Source organism: Rhincodon typus, chromosome 10 (genome assembly GCF_021869965.1).
Source record: "Rhincodon typus isolate 14 chromosome 10, sRhiTyp1.1, whole genome shotgun sequence".
In the NCBI taxonomy this organism is placed as follows: Eukaryota; Metazoa; Chordata; class Chondrichthyes; order Orectolobiformes; family Rhincodontidae; genus Rhincodon; species Rhincodon typus.
In genome coordinates this window covers 59,849,466-59,875,166 of record NC_063341.1, presented here as the reverse complement: position 1 = coordinate 59,875,166, position 25,701 = coordinate 59,849,466, and the positions used below count along the sequence as shown (strand labels likewise).

General features: G+C 40.1%; 1 protein-coding gene across 2 annotated transcripts in view; it reads left to right on the top strand.

The window, feature by feature from the left end:
• Positions 1 to 25,701, top strand: part of tie1 (tyrosine kinase with immunoglobulin-like and EGF-like domains 1) — an 86,425-nt gene that overhangs the window by 6,985 nt on the left and 53,739 nt on the right. For both annotated transcript variants that reach the window (XR_007263093.1, XM_048602210.1), the window contains exons 2-3: positions 21,918 to 22,211; positions 25,084 to 25,194. Coding sequence is in view for 1 of the 2 variants with exons in the window: in XM_048602210.1 (XP_048458167.1) it covers positions 21,918 to 22,211; positions 25,084 to 25,194 (405 nt within the window). In the remaining variant the exon portion in view is untranslated. The remainder of the gene's footprint in view (positions 1 to 21,917; positions 22,212 to 25,083; positions 25,195 to 25,701) is intronic.

Here is a 25,701-nt window from a genome sequence, read left to right as displayed (position 1 = left end):
ACGACCATCTTCCTATGTGCCAGATATGACTCCAACCATCAGAGAGCTTGCAAACACACCACTGCAAACACATTATGTTCTGACTATCTTCCCTGCCATAGTGTCACTTCAACATATTAACATGACACACTCTCTGATTTTAATCCCTGTCTGGAGTACTTATTGACATCACTGACTTTACTTCTGATTTTGTAAATTCCAGTGAACTTTGTTTTTAAAGGTGCCCCAAAAACATGGGTGGGGTAACAGGATTGATCAAGTTAAGATGCTGGAAATCTGAAACTAGCAAAGAAATTGCTAGACAAACATAATATCTGTGAAATACAGAGATAACATTTCAAGTTAAGTATGACTTCTTTAGAACTGCTGAAGGAAATCTTGTTAAAACGTCCAGAATTCTGAAGAAGAGTCACACTGGACTCAAAGTGTTTACTGTGTTTCTGTCTCCATAGATGCTGCCAGACCTGCCGAGTTTCTCTAGCATTTTCTATGTTTGTGACAACATTAATAAGTTGTCTCCACCAGCAAAATTCTGATTGTTGTCTTTTTTTTCAATCTGCCCTAGTTTTTATTATTTATTGAGCACTCTAGGAACTTGATACAAATGTCAGAAGTGCAAACTCTCAGCTTTGGTTTATAAGTTTTCTTTAATTAATCTAAAGGGTCTTTTATCAGTTTGAAGGGACTGAATCCTCCGGACATTAAGGACATCCTTGACAACAAACTGCGGCATGATTTTTAAAATGCAATGCCATCTTTCGAATGGTCCTTGAGATTGGAATTGATAAACTAAAGATATAAATTGTTTTATTCCCAATCTATTTACTATATTTCGAATATTTGCAATATATATCTGTGCATTTATCTGATTTTATTTACATGGGTAATCCATACCTTTTGAAAAATCAAACTAATATTTCCATTCCTAGTTTTGCTGTAAATTCCTCAGAGACACTGCTGCAGGAAATCTTGTTAAAACATCTATATTTGTTTAAAGATTCTGATTTCCATTCTTATTTTTAGACAAGGGTCCAACATTAAGATACTGATTAAAAAAAAGTCTTTGCATTCTGGTATCAGGATGATGCTGGGTGGAGTCCTGGCTAATCACATAACTAGGGCTGTGGATTTAAACTGAATAGTGGGGTGGCGGGTTGGGTGGGGTGCGGCTGGTGGTGAGTTCAGTTGCAAGGAAAATTATGGAAAAAAGTTACAAGGGGGTTGTGGGGGGAGGCTGAGCAGACAAAGTAATAGGACAGAGAGTATGTTAAAGCTCAGGAATCTAACTTCAGGCACAGCAGATAAGGAGACAGCTATGAGAAGAGAGGCAAGCAGCCAATACAGGACTGAGAGTGTTGTACTTAAATGCATACACTATACAAAAACAAAGTAAATGAACTTGTAGTGCAGATTGAAATCGGCAGAAACAATGTTGTGGGTATCACAGAGATGTAACTGCAAGGGGATCAGGGCTGGGAACTAAATATCCAAGGATACATATCCTATCAAAATGACAGGAAGATGGACAGAGGGGGTGGAGTTGCCTTGTTGGTAAGAAATGAAATTAAATCAATAGCAAGCTAGACTTGAGGAACCACAAAGGAAAAGAGACTGTGATGGGAGTTGTGTACAGGGCTCCTAGCAGTAGTCAAGATGTTGGGCAGAAAATAAGTTAGTAGATAGAAAAGGCATGTAAGAAAGGCACCATTACAATAATCATAGGGAACTTCAATATGTAGGTGGACTGGAAAAATCAGGTTGGCAGTGGGTCTAAGAAAATGAATTCATGGAATGTCTACCAAGAGTTTTTTTTTGGAGTATCTGTGATAGAGCCCACTAGGGAACAGGCAGTTCTGGATTAGGTGATGTTTAATGAGGCAGATTGACTAGGGAGCTGAAGGTGAAGGAACACCTTGGGGGCAGTGACCATAATATGATAGAATTCACCCTGCAGTTTGAGAGGGATACGCTGGAATCAGATGTAATGGTATTACAATTGAGTAAAGGTAACTACAAAGACTTGAGAGAGAAGTTGGCCGGAATTGAATGGAAGGGGAGCCTAGCAGGGAAGATGGTGGAACAGCAGTGGCACGGGTTTCTCAGTAATTCGAAAGGCACAACAGAATTTCATCCCAAGGAAGAAGAAACATACTAAGGGGAGGATGAGGCAACCATGGCTGACAAGGGAAGTGAGGGACAGCATTAAAGCAAAAGAAAAAGCGTACAATGTGGTGAAGATCAGTGGGAAGCGGTCAAAAACCAGTGAAGATGAAATATAGGACTAAGCTAGCTAGTAATATAAAAGAAGATTGCAAAAGGTTTTTAGATATCTAAAAGGTAAGAGGGAGGCAAGAGTGGACATTGGACCTCTGGAAAATGAGGTTGGAGAAGGACTAATGGGGAACAAAGAACTGGTGGAGAAACTGAATGGGTACTTGGCATCAGTTTTTACTGTGGAAGTCACCAACAGCATACCAGAACTTCAAGAGAGTCAGGCGGCAAAGTTGAGTGTCGTGGCCATCACTAAGGAAAAGGTGCTGGGGAAACTGAAAGTCCTGAAGGTGGATAAATCACCCAGACCAGATGGTCTACACCCCAGAGATCTGAAAGTGATAATTGAGGAGATTATGGGGACATTGGCGGTGATCTGTCAGGAATGACTGGAGTCAGGGATGGTCCCAGAGGACTGGAAAATAGCTAATGTAACACTCCTGTTTAAGAAGGGAGGGAGGCAGAAAACAGGAAGCTAAAGGCTGGTTAGCCTGACCTCAGTCATTAGTAAGATTTTAGAGTTCGTTATTAAGAATAACATTGCAAAGTAGTTGGAAGTACATGGTAAAATAGGGCTGAGACAGCATGGCTTCTTCAAGGGGAGGTCATGCCTAACAAATCTGTTAGAATTCTTTGAGGATGTAACAAACAAGTTAGACAAAGGACAGCCAGTGGACATGACCCATTTGGATTTCCAGAAAGTTTTTGAGAAGTGCAACACAGGAGTCTGCCAGAAAAGGTAGGAGCCCAGGATGTTAGGGGCAAGGAACTGGCATAGATAGAGGATTGGCTGACTGGCAGAAGGCAGAGAGTGGGAATAAAGGGTTCTTTTTTCAGGATGGCAGCCACTCACGAGTCGACTCCACATGAGGACCACAACTATTCATGTTTTATACAACCTATTCGGATGAAGGAACCCAGGGCATTGTTGCTAAGTTTGCAGATGGCACAAAGATAGGTGGAGACATGGATAGTGTTGAGGAAGTGGGGAGGCTGCAGAAGGGCTTGGACAAGCTAGGAAAGTGGGCAAAGGAGTGAAAGATGGATACAATGTGGGAAAGTGCAAGCGTATGCATTTTCGTAGGCAGAATAGAGGTCTAGACTATTTTCTAAATGGGGAAAGGCTTCAGAAATTTGAAACACAAAGAGACTTGAGATTCTCTTAAGGTTAACATGCAGGTTCAGTTGACATTTATGAATGCAAATGCAATTTTAACATTCGTTTCCAGAATACAAGTGCAGAAATGTACTGGTGAGGCTGTATAAGGCTCTGGTCAGACTGCATTTGGAATATTGTGAGTTGTTTTGGGCCATGTACCTAAGGAAGAATGTTCTTGTGTTGGAGGGGGTCCAGAGGAGGTTGACAATAATGATCTCGGGGATCAAGGGCTTGTCATCTGAAGAGCCGTTGAAGACTCTGGGTCTGTATTCTTTGGCATTTAGAAGGATGTGGGAAGATGTATTGAAACTTACAGAATACTGACAGGTCTAGATAGACTTAGACATGGAGAAGATGTTACCACTAAGAGGAAAGACTTAGACCCAATGTATCACCCTCAGAGTGAAGGGATGACCCTTTAGAACTGTGATGAGGAAGAATTTATTCAACCAGAGGGTGGCTAATCTGTGGAACTCACTGCAACATGGGGCTGTGGAGGCCAAATCATTGAGAGATCCATGGGGTTTTGATGTGTATGGGGATCAAGGGTGACAGGAGAAGAAAGGAGAATGGGATTGAGAAACATATCAGTCATGACCGAATAGCAGAGCAGATTCAAAGGGCAGAATGGCCTAATTCTGTTCCTATATCTTATGGTTTTATGAACCTCATAATTCCCTTTCTTAATTTTTTTTAATGGACTCAGATCCACTCCTCATTGTTCAAACTAAAAGTAAAATTCAAGCATATTACGGCTCCTGTTACCTAGGAATGCATTCACTATGAGATGATTAATTAATCCTATCTCATTGCACAATACCAGGTCTCAATTCCAGAAAATGCTGTTCTAAGAAACTGTCCCGAAAACATTCTGTGACTTCTCATTGAGGCTACCTTTACTTATCTGATATTTTCAGTCTATATGTGGATTAAAATGTCCCATGATTATTTCTGTGCCTTCCTGACAAGCTCTCATTATTTCTTCCTCACTTATCCACCCTATATGTGGTTATTGCTAGGGGGCATGTACAGCACTCCCAAAAATGACTTTGTGCCTTTACCATTCCTTATTTGTACTAAAACTGTTTCCCCACCTTGTTTTCCCGATCTTAGTTCATCACTCTCTACTGAGCTGATGCCATCATTAACTAACAGAACCACACCTCCACATTTCCTAGTTTCTTAACAATCCTAACTTTCCTCTACCATTTAAGATTCAGGTCCCAATCCATGTTATTCTACTACCAAATCTCTGTAATAGCTACCAGATCGCACTTATCAATTTCTATTTGTACTCTCAATTCTTCTGCTCTGTTTCAAATGCTGCATGCATTCAGATACAGAGTCTTCAGTTTTATCCTTTCACTCTCTTTGTGAATTCTAGTGTTATCTGTTGCATGAATCTTAGACTCATATATCCTTTCCCGCTGCAGTCCGATAACATATACTGCATAACACTTTTTTGCTTTTGCCTTGAATCTACAAATTGATTTATCACATATTCCCAAAATTTGATCCATTGCTGCCACTAATTAGTTTAAAAACCTCTCTGCTTCCCCAGTTATACAGTTGGCAAAATCAGCAGCTCCAGCATAGTTCAGGAAGGGACCGTCCCATCACAATAGTTCCTTAGTGCCGATGCCACTGTCCCTCCATGTCTTACACTCATGCCTTCATACAGGTTATATTTTCAGAAGTGAATTCTTTCATAGAATATAGAACATAGAACAGTACAGCACAATACAGGCCCTTCGGCCCACGATGTTGTGCCGACCTATTAACCTACTCTAAGATCATAAGCTACTCAAAGAACTCTAAAAAAATATAAAATATATTCATGTCATTACTTATGCAAAGATTTAAGATACTCTATAACTTCATCCAACATCATATCTATCCAATAAAGCATTGACAATTACAGGTGATGTAAGTGAAATTGCATTTACAAGCGCAATAAAATGTTTCACTTTGTGTGCAATAAAATGCTCTTAAATAAAGGGAATTGTGCCTTGATGTAGAATAGCAATTATTCTTCAGAACTAAAACAATTAAAAGGGACCAGTAAGATGCAAGAAGTGAAATTTCATTTTTCCATATCGTGCATTGAGTTATTCATAATTTATCCCTTTTAAATTTATCAAAAGCTGTATAAAAGTCTGTCTTAATAATAGTTTTGCATATGCACACAATCTTTGTGATTTTACCACTTGCTTCTTGCAACATATTTTCTATCAGACTTTTTGACATAATTTTGTTATTTCCAACATCCAATTAAGTTTTCCTTTTGATTTATAATTAAGTTGATAATTGCTTATCACCCATGTTGAACTGCCCAACTCAGAAATCTTTATGTGCTAATCTTTTCTGGCACCTACCTAGCTAGAGGGAATCATACAATTGAGTCTCTTGTGACACAATTCCCAAGCCTGTCAGAATAGTCATTTGCCCTCGCTGAACTGACTTTTCCCTCTTCTCCCCTCATCCTCCAACCCAGACCCCAATCTAATGCCACAGGCAGCCTTTTAAGGCCATACTACTGTCACCCCATGCTCTATACAAATTACACACACACACCTTCCCCCTTCCACTTGCTCCTACCTCGTCCAACTTCTCAGACTTCATATTGGCCACATTATCCTAAGACCTTCACCTTTTATTCTGCCCAAGTAGTGGGCCTTCCTCCAGCCCTGCCCATGTTATCCAGAATTCTATGATGGCTATACTACTAGAAATGTTGACCAACCACACAGAAGACTTTAACCCTGGCCATGATTGACATTTTTCCTGACCAATCTGAAAGGGTGTAAACCCTGCACATTCAACACGCTATTCCAAGGCTCTGAAAACCAGCTTTTGAAATTTAGAGGCAGAAGTTCCAAAATGGTTTTTAAATGACTCTGGGTAGAGCCAGTCTTTCAAATGCTTCCAGTTTAAGTAACTGGGGACTTTTCTAAATTTGAAGATCCACCTAGCATTTCTACAATTCAGAGCTGATCTGTGGCTAATACCAGGGTAGCGGCTTTTGTAGTGCAGCAGCTGGATCTTTTACAAGTGTCTGCATTAAGCTTCTGCTTTTTAAACTTAAGATGCTTTAAATGAGAGGGACAATCAACCTGGATACCAGGGAGGAATTGAAGACTTGCGTCATTTATTCTCCTTCACCATTCTTCCTTCTGCTGTCTGCCCTTCTGCATGGCCCTCCTTCATTTATTGCTGCTGTCCTACTCCTTGGCCTTTTTCAGAGCCTATTACCTTCTGACTCCTTGACGGCCAAATGTGTCCTTTTCACTCTTGCCAACAATCTGAAAACTCTTCTCTGTCCCTTACATTACTGCCAAGCCCCAGCACCTCCGAAATAATATCAAACCCAAAACTACATTTAGTTCTTCAAAATGTATTGCCAAACCTCTGTGCCACATTGGTAGGCCATTACACTCCTCATTAAGGTATGTAAGGGACTTCATGCCTGTTGAAGGCAGTGCCTTGGAAGCACAAAAATTAATCAAGGTCATTGTAATGCTGGATGATCATCCTGCAGTGCAGAGTATAGCTCTGTGAATTTGAAACTTCTTTGTGTGTCTTTTATGGATGGAAAGCATGCACGAAGAGGACTAATTTCTAACTCCATATCTTCTGACTCATCTTGGAGAATACCATGGAAGCTCTGAGAGTTTATATCTAATATATGTCTAATCACACTTCCTGTTACAAAATCTTCACTTCCCCTTGGAAATTCCACATTCTTGACTGAAGATCTGTGTAAACATACTATGCTCTGAGCTTTAGTTTGTAGTGGGACTGAAATTTTGTTGTGTATAAAGTACTGTGTCTTCCAGCTCCCCACTCTGTACTCTGGAGAAACACCTAAGCTCTATTTCCCTGCTTATCAAATTTCGTTCAAAACTTTTTAAATCATAATAATTCAAAGTATTGAACAAAATGTATGACTTTAAAATAGGGACTCCACTTATCTTCTCCTCTATCCATCTTCTATCCACCTCCCACTCTCTCCCTATTTATTTCAGAACCCCTTTCCCCTCCCCCATTTCTGAAGAAGGGTCTAGGCCATAAACGTAAGCCTTCCTGCTCCTATGATGCTGCTTGGCCTGCTGTGTTCATCCAGCTCTACACCTTGTTATCTCAGATTTTCCAGCATCTGCAGTTTCTACTATCTCTGATACAATTTTAACCCCACTGCAAAGCGTCTTCTAAGAATGCCTACCCTGAAGAAGTTACCCTCCTCTCTCCGGACAAACCTCAGTGGATCTCTCTCCCACTGCAACGCTCTCGTAATCTCTTCAGCCTTGAAACTGCTTGACCATGTCTTGAAGCAAACCAGGTACTACAGCCACATCACCTTTCTTAGTCATCTCTACTGGCTCCATCCCCGCCTCTTTGACCTGTCTGTTTCCTTTCCACCTATCTTCTCCTCTATCCATCTTCTATCCACCACCCTCTCTCTCCCTATTTATTTCAGAACCCGCTTCCCCTCCCCCATCTCTGATGAAGGGTCTAGGCCCGAAACGTCAGCCTTCCTGCTCCTCTGATGCTGCTTGGCCTGCTGTGTTCATCCAGCTCTACACCTTGTTATCACTGAATTATGTGTCCCTGTTTTAGTTTAATTACCCTTTGCCTTCTAATTTTGACTCATTTGAAAATTAAATTTGTTCTTGACTCCCCATGAGAACTGCCATGGTAACTTCACTAGTGTATTTATATCTACATGTAATATATTAAATTCCATACGTACATATATCTTTATAAAATGTATTACATCTCATAGACCCACTTGCATCTACCTCCAAGTGTTTATATCTACAACCCATTAAGAACTAAGCTTACCTCCAGGTCTAGCTTCCTTTACATCCCTGATTTCCTTCACCATTCCATTGGTGATCATGCTTTCAACAGTCTCTTAAGTTCTGCAGTTCTGTCTGTAAAGCTCTCCATTTCATCACCTCTCCCATTCTGATGCTTGTCAGACCTCATTGACCAAGCTTTTGTTGACTGATGCCAAATGTCTTTTTTTCAGTGTCAGTGAAATTGTTGAATTGTCAGTGCTAATCCAAGGAAGTGTCTTGGGTTATTTTACAACGTGCAAAGTGCTACATCAGTGCATTTTGTTGCAATAACTATTGCCATTTTGTGGAGGGAAATTAGTTTGTGTAACATTGCTGTGCAGAATTGCATCAGTTCCCATGTCTGTCAGTCCCACAGGCTGCGAAGGTTGCTTAGCGATGGTGTAATAACCAAACCTCTCTCCCTTTACGTTCATATTAATGTCGCAACAAACGACTGCGATTGCCTCAAAGCTGAAACAAAAGCAGTTCAGTAACTACTGGTGGAGTAAAAAGACAAATTTGTATTCAGGTGGGATCCATTTTCAGCGGAATCTATATCTGTAACATTTTTTATTGGGTCCTGTTAGATAAAATACAAAGTAGGAAAACTCATCAGAAGAGTTGCAGGCGTCTGTTCCTTTCTGTAAATGCTGTCTCATGCTAGCAACTAGTGGAGTTGAGACAGGTTCTTTGGGACATCCCATTCATTTATTGGTCGTGGTCTGTTCAAGGAAATAATGCATGAACTCAGCACACAGCACTGCATGTTTCAGGCATTCAGAAGTGTTAGGTCTCAAAAACGATAGTTTACCCATAGAAAACGATCATCACCATCAGTCGTCGCACATAGTCAATCACACTCAGATCTCCAAGGTATTGATTAGCAGCCAAAAGATGTGCTCCCTGGTGGCTGGATTGCTTCAGAATGGGGTTAAAGAAACAGATTGCAATTGCTGAGGTTCACATGCGGATGTTTGTTGGCCGCTCCTAACCATGAGTCGGTATGAATGAAGTTCTTCAGAAACAGGAAGTGTAATGAAGAATTTCTGCGACCCATGCAAAGGTGTAGTCTTGAATGTTGCAGCCTGTTTAAAAAAAAAGTTATGGTTTGTGCAGATAACAATAAACCTCACATCCGTGATAAAGGATGGCATTACAGAACTGTTCAAAAAGCGAAGGCCAGTAAGGAACTATCAATGGATTTGTAATGGGCATCCATTCATTCATTCTACACTAATTTTACACATTTTTTTTCACCATTCAATGTTCCTGAACAAAAAGACAAAGGAAATGGAGAGGATTTTATCTATTTTTCTTATTTTATAATAGACAATAAAGTATCATATAAATTCCTTGTTTGAAAGATGAAAGCCAGTGTTATTAAACGTGAAGTGGAGGTCTGGATAGAGGGATTGACAAAAGATTAGGAGTACAAGATGTTTCTCATATTAACAAGATGAAGTTAGCAGGAAGTCTGCTGCATTGGTTTTCTTTTCATTCTTAATAAGGGTAAACAATTTGGATCAGCTGGGAATAATATCAGAATTTATTGGTGATAAATTAGAGGATAAGAAAGTGAAGGAAACTTCCAGATGAGTGAAATATTAAGAAAAACTAACAATTCACTAATTACACCCTGGAAGCACAAATAAGTTGAGGGATGAAGATAGCTAGATTTATAAAAGAAATGGAAAGAGCAAAATGTCATTAGACAATGGCATATTGATTTCTTGATCAGATGTGCAGTGTGCTCTGTACAGGAAAAGGAAATAATTATGAATTTGTACAAGACATTAATTGATCATGCTAGACTGTTTGAATATTCATTAAGATGACACCAGGAATGAAAGAATTTACTAATGATGAAACAGAAAACTAAAGCTCTGTTCATATAAGTGGAGACATTAAAGGGAAATCTAAGGTGAAAGAATTGATAAATTACAAAATAGTATATCCACTGGCTAGTGAATTGTGATAAGGTTGAGAACTGAACACAACATCCAACTGAGGGTCATGGGGAGAAATTATTTTGTGAATCTTTCTGTGCTTTCAACAGAATTGAACCCTCAGTGTCAAACAGGTGTGCAAAAGCATTCCCAACTGCAATAGAAAATTTTCCAAGAGGTTTCACAACATGATTTATGAACTCCAACAATCACTTTGAGCCAGTCTTTTACTCCCCATTTCAGTCCTTTTATACCTTGAAACAAAGGAGATCAAAGAAAATTTGAAGAAATATTCTTTTTAATGTCGTATGATTTCTCTCCTGGAGTGCTCACAGCACTGTCCAGAAATTTGATCCACAATTGTTGAGGAAACTCTGTGTTCTGGTGTAACTCACTGGGGCCTTCCTAACCCAGGCTACTTCCAAAAACAAACAGCCCTCAGGTATGTCTTAGGATGGGGTTGACTGTGGTTGAACTAAACAATAAACTAAGAGGGTAAGAACCAAATGGCAAAGTTTCTATGTAAATGCAAGGATCATTTTAACACCTCTTGACTCCACCAACATAAATTTTTTGAGGATATTTGGTGGCTGTTTCTTTTTTGGAGCAGCCTTCAATATTCCCTTTAAAAACATTAATTATGCTGCTCGAGAACTGGTGCATGGAGCTTGCGCTACATTACCTTTGACCACATGTACCGGAAATTTGATCTGGCTTTTCTCTGAGCCTGTTTCCAATAGATGGACAGCTTGTCCATTGAAGGATCCACCTAAATATGGGATCTGGAAGAAAATGGGCATTAATTAGGTGGCTGAGGTTTTCCCTGCTCCTAGGTTTTGGAATCCCAGTGGCCTGGTGGATGTGTGCATATTTAATTGAAAACTCATTCTAAGTACCTGTCATAACTGCTCCTCCAGCTGGTGGTTCTGTGATAGACACTTCCTACATTAAAGGTTTTATGTTGCATAACACGCATTAGCTGTTATACTATAGTGAGGATGATACAGCATCTGGCCACAAATTTGTCAAAGCATTTTCTGAGATGATTCATTCCCTAATCTGTTTTCTGCAATAACTGAAAATTCAATGTCCAAACTAAAAGGCTTAGCACAAAACATTTTAAAGTTTAAAAAAAATGACACATTCAACAACAGCATTTATTCATTGGTTTGTTTTTTAATGTTGTGAAGAAGGATCACTGGACCCAAAACGTTAACTCTGCTTTCTCTCCATAGATGCTGCCAAACCTGCTGTGTTTTCCCAGAAATTTCTGTTTTTGTTTCTGATTTCCAGCATCTGCAGTTCTTTGGATTTTTGTTTTTTAATGTCTTCTTTGAAGTTTTTATTTGGAAGCCTCAGCTGTTTCCAAAAATCCAAAGTTACAAAAAGTGACTGAGATATTTGATGATGCTGCATCTGTATAATATGTTGCCTGTTACATATGTCAATAACAGGATAGACATGTGCTTGAGTCCACCTGAGCAAATGAGTTACCCTCCATTTAATTAAATGTATCCACGTTTCACCTTCCTAGATTACCACAGATTAGATTACCATCATAAAGATACACCTGTTAAATATGCTGACCTGAATATGGGGTCAGGAGGTGCACATCACTCCTTTCAGCTCCATTGCAGTACTGAAGATCAGTCTCTGCATCCATTCAGCATTTCCACACCTGCCTCCCCGTTTGTCCCAATCACAGCACTCCCTTCTTCCAGCCAACACCCTCTGGCACCAGCTATTCACCATAGCTGAATCCTTACCTGAGCTAGTAAACTACCTTGAGATGCCCAGCAGATCTTAAATACAATCAATGACTAGGCCTCCATGGTACTCTATGGCAATGAGTTAAACAGATTAACCACCTTCTGGCTGAAGAAATTCCTCCTCATCTCAGTTCTAGAGGGTTGTCCCTTCACTCTCAGGCTGTGCCTTTGGGTCCTAGTCTCCCGTATTAGCTTGATTTAATTTATTGTTGTCACATGTATCAAGATACAGTGAAAAGTGTTGTTTTGCATGCTATATATGCAGATTGTACCATATAAAGTGCATCAGGGTAGCAGAATAGAGTGCAGGATACAGTGTTACAGCAGCAGAGAAGGTGCAGGGAGAGAGAAATCAATATTTGAGAGGTCCACTCAAAAGTCCAATAACAGAAGGTAAGAAGTTGTTCTTGAATCTGTTTGTAAGTGTCTTCAAACTTTTATATCCTCTTCCCAACGGAAGACGGTGGAAGAGAGTGTAACCGGAGTCTTTAATTATGTTGGTTGCTCTCCTGAGGCAGTGGGTAGTATAGATGCAGTCAATGGATGGAAGGCCAGTTTGCATGATATACTGGGCTGTGCTCACGACTCTGTGTAGTTTCTTGTGGTCTTGGGAAGAGCAGTTGCCATACCACGCTTCGATGCATCCAAATAGGATGCTTTCTATGGTGCATCCACAAAAATTGGTAAGAGTCTTTCTGGTCAAATTTCCTTAGCCTCCTGAGGAAGTAGAGATGTTGTTGTGCTTTCTTGAACGCCGTGTTGACCTGGATAGACCAAAGCAGACAGTTGGTGATCAGCACACGCAGGAACTTGATGCTCTCGACCATTTCCACCTCAGCACCATTGATGCACAGGAGCGTGCCTTCACATTGTCAACAACTGCAACATAATTTCCCAACTTCCATACACAATGGCCTGACTATAATGAAGGCCAGTGTGCCAAAAGCCTTCTTCACTGCCCCGACTACCTGTGATTCCACTTTCAGAGAACCATGCACATCCACAATAGCGCAAGCCAAACAGAGACAAAATTTGCCTTGCCCCAATTTAGAACTTGAACCTGTGGACCAGTTTTGTCCCTCTTCATATCTATTTTAAAATTAATAGAACTATGGTCACTGGTCCCAAAGTGCTCCCCCACTGTCACCTCAGTCACCTGTCCTGCCCTATTTCCCAAGAGTTGAGTTTTTCCTCTTCCCAAGTAGGACTTTTAATAATGCTTGAGGAAACTTTCCCAAACACAATTAACAAACTCTACCCTGTCTAAGCCCTAAACACTTTGGCAGTCCCAATCTATGTTAGGAAAATTAACATCCCCTACTATGACAACCCTATTGCTCCTGCAAGTCTCCCCAGTCTCCCTGCATATTTGTTCCTCTAATTCCTGTTGACTATTTGGGGGCCTGTAGTACAATAATGTCATCATCCCCTTCTTATTTCTTAGCTACACCCACATAGCCTCACTGGATGATCCCTCAGTTATTTCATCTCTGACTACTGTTGTGATGCCCCCTTAATCAAAAATGCAACTCCCCCTCCTCTCTTTCCTCACCTCTGTCCTGCCTAAAATACCAGTACCCCGGCACATTAAGCTGCTAGTCCTGTCCCTCCCTTAGCCATGTTTCTGTAATGACTATAATATCCCAGCCTCGTGTACCTATCCACGCCCTGTGTTAATTGGCCTTACCTGTTAGCCCTCTTGCATTGAAATAGATGCAATTTAATCCAACAGGTTTTCCTCGCTCCCTGCCCTGTTCCAACCTGACCTGTCTCTTCAACTTGCTAATTCTCATTACTGTATCTCCTTCCAGCCATGCACTTGCCTTCCTGCTGTTGAGGATCCCAACCCCCTGCCAATCTAGTTTAAACCTCCCTTGTAGCACTAGCAAATCTGCTTGCCAGGATAGTGGTCCCCCTCCAGTTCAGGTGCAACCCATCCCTCTTAAACAGGTCACCTCTGCCTCAGAAAAGATCCCAATGATCCGGGAATCTGAATCCCTGTCCCCTGCACCAATTCTTTAGTCACGCGTTCATCCCTGCTGTTATATTCTAGGCTTCTTGAAATGAATGCTGACATTGTAGTTGCCTTCCTAACTGCCCACTGAACTTATGTGTTAACCTTAAGAGAATCCTGAACTAGCATTTAGAATATACTCTGCGCCTCTATTCTTCCCACCAAAGTGCATAACCTCACAGTTTCCCACTTCTTTGCCCACTCTCCTAGCCTGCCCAAATCCTTCAGCAGCCTCCCTGCTTCCTCACCACTACCTGCCCCTCCACCTATCTTTGTATCATCTGTAAACCTAGTGACAATGCCCTCAATTCCTTTGTCCAAATCGTTTAAGTATAACATGAATAGTTGTCATCTCAAGCTGTGGAACTCCACGAGTCATCGGCTGCCATCTGAGAAAGACCTCTGTGTGTAGACATGTGCCATTCAACAATGACTTTCCAAACTAAAAAGAAAATTTGATAAATTGTGCTGACAGGGAGAAACTATCTCTGCTGACAGTCGGTGAACTGACGACACAGATTTAATTGTGTCCTTAGGACACTTCGGTGTCTTTGAGTATGAATGCATTGTTTGTCTTTGGCATTTTCATTTTTTATAAATTTGTTTTTCACAATTCTTTAAAGACTTCATTGAAGGAAATATTTCATTAACTTTGTTTTGAAAGGGAGCATATATGTATATTTCTGTCTGGGAGAGATTGAGAGCAATGTTAGCATTTAAAATATAAACCTTCAGTTGCTTTTGTCTTATGCTGTATTGAAAATGTATTGAGAAAATTCAAGAAAACAACTGGATATTTAATAGGTTTTAATATTCGGTTGCACTTTGCTGATGGTTCAATTTTTCTTACAGTGCTGAATCTATGAGACAGTGGAGTAGAGCTTGACTTTGTATAAATGGATGAAAGTGAGTTGGCATGTTGCTTTAGATCTCTTCCTGTTTTCACTTGCATTTGAAGTTTTGAATCTGTTCTCATTTTACAAGATCATAAATTATTCAGAGAGTGAGAAAAGGAGAAGGATGGGGGTAGAAAGAGACAGAATAAAACTAAAATGGTGCCCCAGTGTCTCTTTGAAGGAAATTAAGGGACAATAAGAGAAAGGGAATACCTTTGACAGTGATGGAGTGTCTAGCCTTTACTTGTGTAGTGGCAACAATGAATGGACAGTGACTGCAAAGCAAAGTGGAAGGGTAGAATTCATTACTGAGCCGATAATTCAAAGGGCTGGGTTAGGATTAGTTTTAAGAATGAGGTGGTGTTAGGAAGCCAATAGGTTAATGAGAAGGTGAGGGGTAGACAATCCAGTGTGTCATGATGATACAAAATACAGCCTATCTTTGAATTCCATGAGTCAATTTAATACTGGATTTTCATGGATTGAAATAGTTTTAAAAAAGAACCAAAACACTGACTTTAAATGGTCACATGGATCATCTGAACCAAACACCTTGGCCAAATTTCATGGAACTTACAAGGTTTAGATCAAAGACCTAAGAGCAAAGAGACCAATCAATCAGGCCACACGGGAGGTGTGAAAAGATCCTAATTCCCTATTTGATTTACACCATTCTGAGAATCTTCACCTGTTGGTGATGAAATATCAACTGCAATTGTCAATCTGGACACAGTGACCTCAACGGGCATAGAATATACAGTCAATTTGTATTTCAAGAAGTGCTTTGGCAGACCAGGAAGGGATGAAATTAAGAATACAAAACTGAACAACAGATGAGAAGGTACTCTCTCTGAAGAACCAAAAGTGCCTGGTTTAACACTAATTGGAAAGAAAATCAGAGGACCGAGAACTTAGAATGATAGCTTCAGTTACTCACCACTGCTGAGGTCCAAGAAATCAATGAACCAAATGTGGTCATAGGTTAATACCTGGACACACAAGGGACTCTAAACTGTATCTACAGATACATGGCCACAGATACCTGGAAACTCACTTGTAAGTTACCTTCCAAGCCACTCACCGTCCTGAATTGGAAATATAGCACAATTCCTTCAGTGTCCCTGGGTCAAAATCCTGGAAATGCTTCTCTGCTGGCATTGTGTACACACACAATGGACTGCAATGGCTCAAGAAGGCATCTCACCACTATCTTCTCAAGGGGAACTAGGAATGGATAATTCAGTTGGTCCAATCAGCAATGCCTACATCTCATAAGTTATCTTCCTTTGTACTGGACATTATCTATTTAGCTGGTTTTTTTTTTAACTTTGTGCTGATGTGTGTTTGTGTATGATGATCCAAATGTACAAAGGGCTGTGTGCTTGATATTATGTCTTTATTACTTCCTATGAGATCAACAGATAATAAAATTGATTTTTCTTTCATACAAGAATATTCTGTGATTGACTCACAGAGAAATCAGTTAACTACATTTTAATTGAAAGAGGGTAGCTGTTAAAGATCTTAAATCTTTTTTAGAACCAAATGAGGAGGTTGAAAATAGGGGAGCTGGTTCATCCTTTCTCACTTGATCCTAACAAATAGACTGATCTGGTGAGGAGATGCTTGATTCATTGCAAGAGGGATTGGAAACAGATGCACTAAGGTCATGTTTTTTTTACCACAGCCCTGTATGAATGTAGATATGTTTTTAAACTGATTTTATATAGAACACAAACAAAACAATTAATGTTGGCAGAACTGATTTAAGGATGCAGGTCTTAGATTTCAAGCATGTTGACACTGTGATAATAACATCGGAGAAGGATGAAGTTTCAGACAATGGAACAGGATATATGTCCGTCTGGTTCTGTGTGTTCAGCAGTCTCTTTAATGACCTAAGGGTCATTAACATCCCAACAAAGTTAAACTCAGTAAGAAATTTGATAATGTATGTTTATTTTCGTAATTGACTAATTGATATATGAAGAAAATCTCAGCTAGGAACTTCAGGAATATTCTTTACACACAACTTCCTAGACATAGAACTGGTGTATGTGCTGCTTTCTGAGTCTTTAGATGGATGTTGGGAAAATATTAAATCATGTTAATTGTCAAATGGTCATCAACAAGTTTCTTCCTTTTGCAAATCCGTTATTAAAAGTATAAAGGATATTTACACCAAAGGCATCTGCAACCATTGATCACTGCTCCCTTTCAAGGAGCTGGAATGTGGCCCTCTTGTGGCACAGTGATAATGTACCTATCCCTGGAGCGGGAGGCCTGGGTTTACATTCCATCTGCTCCACAGGTGTGTAATAACATGTCTCAACAGGTTGATTAGAAAAATAAGTTAAATTTAAAAGAAATGAGCTGGAATAATCCAGAATCAGCTTCCGGTTGCAGCTCCTTCACAGCTGTGTCGTATAAGACAGAAGATTTATTGAACACCTGTTCCCAAAGGCCTGTTCAAAAACATCCATTGTTGGCTGATTTGATTCTTATGGCTTCTGTTATGGATCACTAAACAGCATCCCTCCTCTTGTCGAGCTAAATCAGGGATGGAGCTGTTTATGAAGATCCGTCACCTTTGCACTCCTCACATTTACCCCATTGTGCTAATCTTCAATGCTTCACTTTGTGAACTGGCAAACGCCACCATCCCCCCCCAACTCTCCCCCATCCTCACCTGCACCAACTCACCTTCCATCTCCTTCCCTCCTCTTCGCTTGCTCTTTTTCTCCACACTCTGTTAATTTCCTCTTCTATTCCTTTTCCATTCTTCCTTCCCCATTTTTAGTCAAAGAGTCAGAGACATAGAGTCATACAGGAAACAGATCCTTCAGTTCAACTCGTCTGCGTCGACCAGACATCCCAATCTGACCCAGTCCCATTTGCCAGCGTTTGGCCCATATTCCTCCAAAATCCCCAATTCATGTACCCATCCAGATGCCTTTTACATGTTGTAATTGTACCAGCCTCCACCACTTCCTCTGGCAGCTTGTTCCATACATATAACACCCTCTGCATGAAAATGTTGTCCCTTAGGTCCTTTTTAAATCTTTCCCCTCTCACCTTAAACCTATGCCCTGTAGTTTTAAGCTCCCCCACCCTAGGAAAAAGACCTTGGCCATTCACCCTATTCATGCCCCTCATGATTTTATAAACCTCTATAATGTCACCCTCAGACTCCGATGCGCCAAAGATAAAAGCCCTATCCAATTCAGCCTCTCTCTATATTTCAAACCCTCCAGTACCAGCAACATCCTTGTAAATCTTTTCTGCATCCGCTCAAGTTTAACAACATCCTTCCTATAGAAGGGGGACCAGAATTGTACACGGTATTCTAACAGTCGCTTCACCAATGTCCTGTACAACCATAAAATAACATTCCAACTTCCATACTCAGCGTTCTGACCAATGAAGGCAAGTATGCCAGATGCCTTCTTCACCATCCTGTCTACCTGCAGCACTACTTTCAAGGAACTATGCATCGGCACCCCTAGGTCTCTTTGTTTGGAAAAACACCCCAGGGCCCTACCATTAAGTGTATAAGTCCTGCCCTGATTTGCCTTACCAAAATGCAACAATTCACATTTATCTAAATTAAACTTCATCTGCCACTCCTTGGCCCATCTGATCAAGGTCCAGTTATGGTCTGAGATAATCTTCACTGCCCATGATACTACCTGTTTTGCTGTCATCTGCAAACTTGCTAACATACCTCCTATATTAACATCTGAATCATTTATATAAGTGATGAAAAGCAGTGTAATTATTTCTTCACTTTCTAACCACATATTGAACCTGAATACAGCGCCTGGTCTTCATACCCATGAATAACACCACAGCAGATTGATATTCCAGCTGGCATATCATGGGAATTGTGTCTACAGCATTCTTGCCACATCAGAACTGTAAAATCAGCAATATTACAATTGTAGCTACTCCTGTCTCGAGAGTAGTTATAAACAGAATCTCTTTCTGTTAACTTGCTTTGGAGAAAAAGAAATGTTTCAGGTCTTACTGAAGTAACAGTAGGATATTTAAAAACAGCTTCTGGTGATTTGTCTGTAAATCTTATTCAAATTCTGATTTCTTATGTTAGTCTACTCAGGGATGCATCATATGGCTCTGCCTCACACACACAAAAATTCTGATGAGTTATTATTATCAATCAAACAAATTGAGGAAATGAGCTAGACATCATTTCAGAATTATGACAGTGCAGGAAATGAGAACACAGCTGCATCACCCCCTGTGAAATGTGTCCGTCTTCTTTTTGTTCTGGAACATTCCATTCTATTTTCTAAACGTCAGCTCGAAAATATACAATACCAAAAGTCAAGCCCTCCCAATTACAACAGGCCAGCAATGTTCTTGCTGTGAATAGTAAGTCCTATAATGCTGCAAATGTGGGAGACTAAGCAGTTTAGAGAGAATGGGAATGGCTAGATATGATAGGAAAGACATTTTAGCCTTTTGGCACATTGAGTGAGAGGTCTGTAAAGATGGCAGCTCTGAAGGTGACAGCTTTCAGAAACAACAGGGAGTCTTTCTCATGTTAGAGTCTAAGGGCAGTGAGCTGTGATATTCCTCCTTGGAGAGTCACATTACCAAGTACTCTTCAATGTGTTTTGCACTTCCTTTGACCATTGTATTTTTTTTTTCATTTTATAGGACATGGGCATCATTAGCTAAGCCAGCATTCATTGCACATCCCTAAGTGATCTGGAACTGAGTGGCTTGCTAGACCATTTCAGAGGGCAATCAACATATTATCTGCAGTCATACGTAGGTCAGACCAGGCAAGGATAGCAGATTTCCTTCTTTCTGGACATTAGTTTTTTTTGTCTCAAACAGCAATCAACAGTTGTTACATGGCTAGCTTTGTACTCCAGATTTTTATTCAATTCGAATTTCACCATCTGCTGTGGTGGGATTTGAATGCATATTCCCGGAACATTTGAGCCTGGAATTCTGGATTACTGGCTCAATAACATTGCCACTATGCCACTGCACCCCCCCAAAACACCCACCATGATCTTCAGCGATCTATCAGTTTATGCTACAATGTTAAAACAAGTTAATGAGCATAGTTTCACTGGATAAATAACCTAACCATCTGTTGTAAAAATGAAATACCAATCTTGATTTGGAGAAATATTATTAATTATGGATCTACAAAAGCATTTTTGGACGGAGGCTATTTGGCTCATTCTGCTTGAACCAGTGCCAGTTCCATTTTGGTACTATATACTTAAGTGATAATTCCTTTATTTTTTTGTAACCTTTAATATTTTTCTATTGCCTACTTTTTATTTAAGTCCCATGATTGACTATCTACCTAATAGCACAGTTGACATACCCTCACCGTAAGAACCATGGTCGTTCATCACCATCTCAAGGGCAATTAGGGATGGATGATAACTGTTAGCCTTACCAGCAATATCCATTGAATTGGCAGTCCCTGGGCACGGTCCCCTCCTCTACCCAACCCATCTTCAGTTTGTCACAACAAGATTACTTTAAAAAGAATCCCTTCTATAGTGGATACTTTTCACCTCGACCAAAGGAACTTAGGTTGTACAAGGAGCCAATTTAATTGGCTTTCTTGAGTTAACAAACGAGTGAATTTAATAGCTGCTAACCATGAGATGAAATAATAATGCAACTCATTTACACATGAATTAACAACAAGAAGTGAGCTGATAAAAAAGTAAAAGTTAAAAAGTGTGGATGAGTCTCTGAGTCATTTGTGAAGAGTATATAGTACAACATTGCAGCTGTTACAGTGGATGTTACTGGTAGCATAGATGTTGCTCACTGAACAGTCATTTTTTGAGATTTTTGGCTTTGCAGGTTGACTGAAATTGTTTTGTCCTTGTTCCTTTTGACAATGGCTGACTGGCTGCACTTGCTGTAAAGGAATACCTTTTCCTCTGTATTACTTACAGTGCATAGGTGTTTAGTGGCTTTTGAAAACAAAGATGGAAATTTTAAAATCAAGTTATTGCTTAAGTGTGAGCCAGTGTAGGTCAGTGAGCAAAGTGATGATGGGGGCACAGGAGTTGGTATGAATTAGGACAAAAGCAGCAGAATTTTGAATGACCTTTTACTTGCATTTGATTGTCTATTTGTCTTATTATTGCAGCATTGGTGTCTTCAGTTATAACCTTTGGAAAGCTTTTCCTGATCCTCTACACCTCTCTACCCCCATAAATAGCTTCTCAAAACTTAACTCTTCAGCCAAGCTTTTGATTGCTTGCCCTGATATTTCTGTATGTGGCTGTGTGTCAAATTCTGTTTGTGATGCATGTGGAATGTTTGAAAGCTTTGAAAAGGTTAACAAAAATGCAAACGTCATCGGGGTAATGAAAGTGCACAATTAAAATTTTTAATATTTAAATTTACAAATAATTTGTTGGTCACTAAACCTGGGATAAACCATTCATGAATCCTTAATTATGAAATTAGGCATTTCATCAGGTTAAATAACTTAAATATCTAAATATCTCCTTCAGCAGTGAAACATCCCAGAGCTTTCAGATTAAAGAACAATATTTCCTGTTGAAATTGAAGGAAAATACTAGATTTAAGCCCAGAAATATGTGAAATAAATGTAAACACAATTACTATAATTTTCAGAGATAGTAGGAACTGCAGATGCTGGAGAATCCGAGACAACAAGGTGCAGGGCTGGATGAACACAGCAGGCCAAGCAGCATCATAGGAGCAGAGAGGCTGACGTTTCGGGCCACTATAATTTTCATATCTTCAAGGAATTAAAAGGATTATAACCTATAAATTTTATAGAACACCAGACCTTAATCCCATCTGAAATGATTTGTTGTAATTGGTTCACAGTGACCATGAGTTTCCAGTAAGCAAAGTTCCATACAATATCTAGAATAGTTTCAAAGTGTAATCTTTATGGGGAAGGCCTATAAAGTCATGACATTTTCATCGTAAATTGTCATATCCTGAAACTTCATTGTTTTCTATGTATTTTTTCATACAGAAGCAATTTTGGATCTCTACCTGATCACTGACCTCAATTCTTCGAACATATTTCCTCTTTCCTGTGTGTCGGGTGAGCGTCGTTCTGATGGACCAGAACTCAAAATGGAAAAGGACAGTTCAATAGTTCAAGTGAAAAAACACAATTTCAATTATGAAACTGACTCCAGCAGGTACAATGGCATCCAGGCAACAGGCTCCAGTAAGGATTGGGAACAAGTGGGGATCTACTATTGTGAAGGAAGACGAAAGACAGAGAAAACTCACATTGTGACAATTATCAACAGCAACACAGGTAATCTTTGGAACAGCAGCTAGACAGAAATAAAGTGGCTTCCACTGAGTTTTAATTTGGTATTGGTGCTTTCTGGCACATAAGCAGTTCTAAAACAGTTTCAATCAGCGAAACCGTCACCCATAGTTGAACTCAAGTTAAACACCTTGTCAGCCATTACTCTTATCTCTGAGTCCTAAGGTTCTGGCTCCACATTCCCATTCAGGAGCTTGAGTGCAAAGGTTAAGGCTGACACTCCAGTGGTACATTATTGAAGGAATGCTGCACTGTTAGAGGTGCCATGTTTTGAATGCATCATCAAATCAAGACCCAATCTGCCTGCTGATGTAAAAGATGCCATGGCACTATTGTGAAGAGAATCAGGAGGATTATTCCAAATGTTCCAGTCAAGTATTTTTCTCTTTCTCTTCTTTTTTATATGGGTTTGAAATTTTTGTTTTGGGTGGTATCACAGTCTCAAATGCAAACAGTCTGATGTGCAATTTCATTGCAGAAAATGGAATTCAGTATTGGGCAAGGCAAATAATAAATCTAATCTTTACTCAGTTGTTAAGTATTCCTTTGGTGATTGGTTTCAAACCATTCTCTTTTGCAGCCTCCTTCACCATTGCAACCTGCTTCTCCCCCTCATATCTGTAGCTCTGTTATTGCTCTGTCCTCTTCTTCACCTCCTTGTGAATGTTACTTTTTCTCAACAGTTCATGCAGACCACTTATTCTCTCCCTTTCTTCCTGCTTGGAAGCCTCCTTCTTCCCCCATGGCAGCCATCTTCTTCCCCCCTGGCACCCAAAGTGCTGTCAAAGCCTTCCCTGCAGCTCTCAGAATTCTGGAGGAGATCCATAGGAGGTTTACAAGAATGATCCCAGGATGAAGGGCTTGTCATATGTGCAGTGGCTGAGGACTCTGCGTCTGTACTCGATCGAGTTTAGAAGAATGATGCGGGGTTTTAATTGATACCTCCAGAACACTGAGAGGCCTGGATAGAGTGGATGTGGAGAAGATGTTTCCAAAAGTAGGAGAGACTTGGACCTGAGGGCACAGCCTCAGAGGGAAGGGATGACCCTTTAGAACTGAGATGAGGAGGAGGGTGGTGAATCTGTGAAACTCAGAAGGCTACAGAGACCAAGTCACTGGTGTACTTAAGACAGAGGTAGATAGGCTCTTGATTAGTAAGAGGATCAAAGGTTGCAAGGAGAATGGGGTTGAGAAACATATGAGCCATGATCGAATGGTAGAGCAGTCACTATGGGCCGAATGGCCTAATTATGCCCCTATATTTTATGGTCTTTTGATCTTTTGGCATCTGAGCTAATTGGACAGGATCTTATTATCATGCTAAGGATGACAACTGAAATCTTATTTGTTGCACAGTTTGGTTTTTCACATTTTGATTAATCCATCACGCCATTTCTGTACAGCTGGGTGACTTGAGCCCCCTCTAGTGCTTTGATGCACATTTTGCAGCTGTGTTGCTCTTGTACAGAGAGCAATCATATTTTTCACAGCATTCCTAACTCAGCTACCTCTTATGGTTCTACAACACATCCAGTTCTATTCAAATACCGTGGATCCTGTAAATCTGAAATAAAAACAGGAAGTTCTGGAAAAACTCAGCATGTCTGGCAGCATCTGTGGAGAGAGAAACAGTTAATATTTCGGAGTCCAATGTGTTATTCAGTTATATAAAAGCAAAATACTGTGGATGCTGAAACACTGCTGGGAGTTAATGTTTTGAGTCTGGCATGACTTCTACAGACCAGTTAACATTAAATCTACTGCTGTCCACAGATGCTGCCAGATATGTTGAGTTTCTCCAGCATTCTCTGGGATTGCATTTGTATTTTTCAGCCTGATTTTCACAGGGACACCAGAGAAAATGACTCCTATATCTCTGTAACAAAAGCAGAAGTTGCTGGAAAAGCTCCGCAGATCTGGCAGCATCTGTGAAGAGAAAATCAGAGTTAAAGTTTCAGGTCCGGTGACCCTTCCTGAGGGTCTGCTGCCAGACCTGTTGAGCTTTTCCAGCAACTTCTGTTTTTGTTTCTGATTTACAGAATCCGCAGTTCTTTCGGGTTTTTATCCTATATCTCTAAGTTTAGCAACTTTTTTCAACTATTAAAGCTAGGATCTTCATGTGGTAATATTTGTTGGGTAATCATCATCTTTAAATAGTTGTAATATCTGAAATTAATTGACTTTTTCTGATACTAATAGTATCCACACTGTTGCATTCTTCTTCCTCAGTCATTAACACTGCCATTTTTATTTATAGGAGTCTTTTCTGCCCAGGCCCAAGGGCACTTAAGAGTTAACCACAGAGCTGTGCATCTGGTAAACAGAGAAGATTTCCCTTCCTGAAGGATATGATTGAAACATTTTTTTTTCGACAACCCTGTCATTAACAATGGTTACCATTACTGATACTAGTCTTTCATTCCAGGTTTAGTTTACAACTGAACTTATGTTCCTCAACTTTAGTGATGGATTTCCATTACTTTTATTTATTATTCCTGGGCCCTGGATTAATTAATCCAGTGACATAGCTTCCATACTTTGTACCATGCTCATACATGTACCCTACTCTGTTTGATCACTTCTGTTTAGCCATCAGTAAAGGTGTTTATGTTCATTAACTCCCAAATCTCCATTGCCAGTCTCCATCTCTTCCACCACCGTGACCAGTTGTTTCAGCATTTGGAAACTCCTCCTCTAGCATCACCAGCAGTGTCAGTATTTGCTGGATTATGCCGCATCCTCAATAATGGGTTGGAAAAAAATTCTCTTTTTACATCGTTGTCATTGCAAATTTTCCACCGCTGAGTCAAGCCCTCGTTGTTTCAATTCTTAACATTGTTTTGTTTTGAAATTCCAGCTGAATTCTATCCAAGTAAGCTCACAACAACAGTCAGCAAGGGGGAAACAGCCCTGCTTGTAGTCCAGAAACTGAATGCTGTCAATGAGGATGTCATGTGGAAGTGCAATGGTGAGTGAAACAATCCTGTTCTTGAACATTCCTTCAGCTTCCCTGCAGACAGGCAATTAGTAAGAACACAAGGAATAGGAACAGGCTTAGGCCATTCAGTCCTTCATTCAACAAGATTATCTGCCCCAGGCCTCAACTGCTTGTTCATGCCAAATCATCATAGCCCTCAACTCCCTGATCGTTCAAGAATCTATCACTTCTTTATTCACTTTCAATGATATAAGCTCCATTGCTCTCTGGGGTAGAGAATACTCCAGAAATTCACTACCCTCTGGGAGAAGAAATTCTTTGTATCTCAGTTTTAAAACAGATGTCTCCTTATTCTTTCATGGGATGAGGGCATCACTGACTAGGCCAGCATTTATTGCTCATCACTAATTGCCCAGAGGGCAGTTTAAGAGTCAACCACATTGCTGTGGGGGTCTGGAGTCACATGTAGGCCAGACCAGGTAAGGATGGCAGTTTCCTTCCCTAAAGGAGCATTAGTGAACCAGATGGGTTTTTCTG